At 45.4% G+C, this 4064-nt stretch overlaps 1 protein-coding gene across 1 annotated transcript in view; it reads left to right on the top strand.

The window, feature by feature from the left end:
• The window catches only part of LOC108767507 (RNA-binding protein NOB1), a 53455-nt gene extending 52091 nt beyond the window's left edge, over positions 1-1364 (top strand). Inside the window, exons 4-6 of the mRNA XM_018517420.1 lie at positions 109-526; positions 657-991; positions 1074-1364. Of these exons, the coding sequence (XP_018372922.1) occupies positions 109-526; positions 657-991; positions 1074-1334 (1014 nt within the window). The 3' untranslated portion in view covers positions 1335-1364. The remainder of the gene's footprint in view (positions 1-108; positions 527-656; positions 992-1073) is intronic.
• Positions 1365-4064: the final 2700 nt, after the last annotated feature.

Here is a 4064-nt window from a genome sequence, read left to right as displayed (position 1 = left end):
CCTCTTTGCGACCCTGGCCGCAGCCCGTGACCGACGAGCTACGTCCGCGCAAAGTCAGGTTGTTTCATGTATAATTTTTATTAATCTAAATTTTTATTCTTTATCTAGGAGAGAAATGAAGTGGTTACAGATAATGTAAAGGCTTCTTTGAATAATATGGAAAAAACAGATGTTATTGAAGAAAATGTCACACACGTACAGATTATACGTGATTCGGCGATAGATGACACAATAAATAATACAAAAATAAGTGATGTGGAAAAACAATTTACTCCTTACACATCTGCATCTTCAAACGAATCACAGTCAGATTACGAAACGGCATCGTATAAAGAAGATGATAAAACAAATGATTTAGCTGATAAATTTTTCAAACTAAAGTGCAATCCTGATTTGGAAGTAGAGGGTATAGGCATGTATGCCATGGACGACATTCTTGCTTCTGTTGATAAATTCAAAAGTGATAAATCATTTGAGGACACAGATAAAGATGACGATGATAGTGATAGTGGTTGGATCACACCAGGTAAATTTTATCGGTTATATTTTTATCAAAATTAACGCATAAGTATACATCATTGAAGTATGGATGTGTAATACATTTGTATAATATATTTTTATGAGTATTAATTTTTAATTATTTACCTTTTCGAAAGCAAATGTTTCCAGCATAAAGAAGCACATGGATTCGGAAATTCTTGAAGAAAAGACTGCGACTGTCGCGTGCTTAACCACGGATTTTGCAATGCAAAATGTACTCGTGCAAATGGGATTAAATGTGGTTGCATTAGATGGCAGAGTGATTAAACAGATGCGAACATTCATATTCAGATGTTACGCCTGTTTCAAGACCACTAGTATCATGACAAAGATCTTCTGTCCACATTGTGGTAACAGGACGCTGAAGAAAGTAGAAATCACATTAGACGAGAATGGAAAGCAACAAATTCATATCAATTTTCGACGATCTCTTTCGGCTAAAGGAAAAAGGGTAAATTATATTATTTCTGATACAATCTATAAGTTATATGAATGCAAAAGATAATAAAAGTAAAATTAATGAAATATTTCAGTTCTCATTACCAACGCCGAAAGGTGGGAAACATGCTAACAATCCCATTTTATGCGCGGATCAACCAATGCCGAAACAACGCCCGTCACGTTTGGCGCGTATAAAGAACGATCCGCTCGACGATGATTATGTAGTTGGGTATTCTCCATTTGTTATGCGTGATATAAATTCGAAGTCAGCTATGCTGGGCATAAGACCGGATGGTATTGTCAAATACTGGATGAAAAGAAATCCTAATGAATCCAAAAAAAGACGAAAATAAAAACTGTTTATTATTAAATCAACATTATTATTCTGGAGCTTTATGAATCCTTCATTATTATATTATGTAACCGTACTCGCGAGCAACGGCACAACTTCGTCGCGTGTTCTTCGTTCTCCTCTTACACAAAAGTGTCTCTTTCCTCTCGGTAACCAAATTTTGCGACAGCTAGGCGGATGATCGGCCAAGATCGTAATTGTTATTACGGAGTTGGGCGCCAGGCACGAGAGAGCGTGCCACTCTTTCCGAAATCTCCTTACTTTTGCCCGTTGGCAGGGGTGGGTCGCAAGAGGTGTGGGAAATTTGTCGGAGGGCGAGAGAGATAGGCTACAAGAATAACATACGCGAGGATGTAATAATAAAAACAAATATATTTGGAAAAAGATGATAAAGTAAGACTAATGACATCGGCGACGTAATTACAAGTAATCTCCGGAGCTTCGCTCCTTTGCGCTACTCTATATTCTCGGTACTCGCATAGAGTCGCCAACTTACCTCTAGCGCCGAACGCCGGTCATACGCTACAGCACGAGCCCCTCGGTTCCCCGCGGTAACTTCCGACGGTGTCAAACGCCCTTCTCAACCGGTAAGAACTCGTACCCGCTGTACCACCAGCCTCCAGACACGCAACGCCAGCACGACGAAAGTGCAGCGCGATTACAACAAGCGTCTCTATGCGGCACGACTTTGCACGACCGCGCGAATTCCAGAAACTGGCTATTCGAGACGCAACAACCGGGAGTCAACTCTGCTCGACGACGCAGCAGTAAGCGTTCCAACACAACAGTACGTGATTCGATAACACACTTACAGCAAGCGTTTCTACGCGACACAACGATGCACGACAACGCGACTACAATAGGCGTTTTTACGCGATCTGACCATTTACGACAATACACGACAACACGAAAACTTACAACTAATGACTCATCTGTGGCCAGGGGGGCGACCGCGACTCGGCCCTCGATAATCTCTACACGACTCTAATTCTCCAAATGCGACAACCAAAGATCTCCCCTCGACTCAACTCTCGAAACGCGACAACTAAACATTTCCACTGCCCGGGAGGATGGCACGTGGCTCGCGATTCTGCGGCTCTACACGCGGCCATTACGCCGGTCTATTTTCACGATGCGAGCTTGCTTACATGCGATCCACCCGGCAACGTACCCCGGTCGGCAGCTTTACACGCGCAACGCTCGTCTCACCCTCGACGTCCTGGTCCTCGCGTGTCCTCACGACATTCTCTTTCCCGCAGCTCTCGGCAGTCCGGCTCTCAGGTTCGCGTTCTCTGTCGGTAGCAGCCTCGTACTTCCCTTACATCTCCTAGGCTCGACCACAGTAAGAGTGAGTCCCGGCGGATTCTCGCAGACTGCTTAGCTTCCCCTCTCATTCGGGGGGAGGTAGTCACGCTGATTGGCTTCCGCGTGTCACGGTATCCGCGCGTGCCGTGCAGGCCCGCGCGGCCTTGAGTTCTGGCTCGTGCAAGCGCGCAATAGATGTCCCTGTCAAGGGTGGCGTCTCTGCTTACGGCCCCCGCACCTCCTGGCCTGGCGGGGGAGATCGGGATGGATTTTCCTCGCTCCTCGTCGGGGCCCTATGCTCCCGACGGACGTCCGTCCGGCCCCTCAAGGGTGGCCGGGAATTCTGGCCTCCTCCGGTGCTCTGCAAGGGGTGTATGGTGAAAGTATTGTTTCTTTCGTATGCGACAGCGGTTACGAGCAATGATATAAAATACTACATGGGCTGAAAAGTCCCGAGATTTTTCAATAGGTGGCGCCACTGGAAAATGAACATGATTCATTTCGAGAGGCTCATCTGTCACTAGTTTATGTATGAAATTTCATGACATTTCGTCCGTTCGTTTACAAGCTACAGTCGTTTGAATGACGCTACTTTCGCCTTCGTAAAAAAATGGAAAAACAGGAATATCGTATTTTGATCAAATATTGTTTTTTGATGGGTAAAACTTCTGAACAATCATTGCAATGGTTGTAGGAATGTTATCCCACATCTGCTCCTTCGAGAACAACAGTTTATCTGTGGTTTAGTGAATTTAAAATGGGTCGTACAAGCTCCGAAGACGCACCTCGCTCTGGAAGGCCAAAAGAGACTACGAATGCGGAAATCGTAAATCGAGTGCATCGAATCGTTTTGAGTGATCGTAAAGTGAAGTTGCGCGAGTTAGCTGAGGCCGTGGGCATCTCAAAAGAACGGGCGGGATACATTTTGCACGATCTTTTAGAGATGAAAAAGCTATCGGCGCGATGAGTGCCGCGTTTGCTGACCGACCAAAAACAGTAGCGCGTTGATGATTCAACGGCCGGTTTGCAGCGTAATCGAGCGGACTTTTCGACGTTTTGTGACGATGGATGAAACGTGGATCCATTACCATAGGCCTGAGTCCAATAGGCAGTCTGCAGAGTGGCTGGAAAGCCACGAAAGCCGACCAAAGCGGCCAAAAGACCAACGCTCGGCCGGGAAGGTTATGATCTCCGTTTTTTGGGATGCGCATGGCATAATCTTCATCGATTACCTGCAGAAGGGAAGAACAATTACGGGAGAGTATTATGCAGTGTTATTGGACAAACTGAATGACGAAATAAAGAAAAAACGCCCCATATGGCGAAGAAAAAAGTTCTGTACCATCACGATAACGCACCGTCACACACGTCCTTGAAAACGATGGCCAAATTGGACCAATTACGATTCGAATTGGTTGCTTACCCA

This window comes from Trachymyrmex cornetzi, unplaced genomic scaffold, assembly GCF_001594075.2.
Source record: "Trachymyrmex cornetzi isolate Tcor2-1 unplaced genomic scaffold, Tcor1.1 scaffold686, whole genome shotgun sequence".
NCBI lineage: Eukaryota > Metazoa > Arthropoda > Insecta > Hymenoptera > Formicidae > Trachymyrmex > Trachymyrmex cornetzi.
The sequence above is the reverse complement of the archived record's forward strand: the minus strand, read 5'-3'. Positions and strand labels throughout refer to the sequence as shown.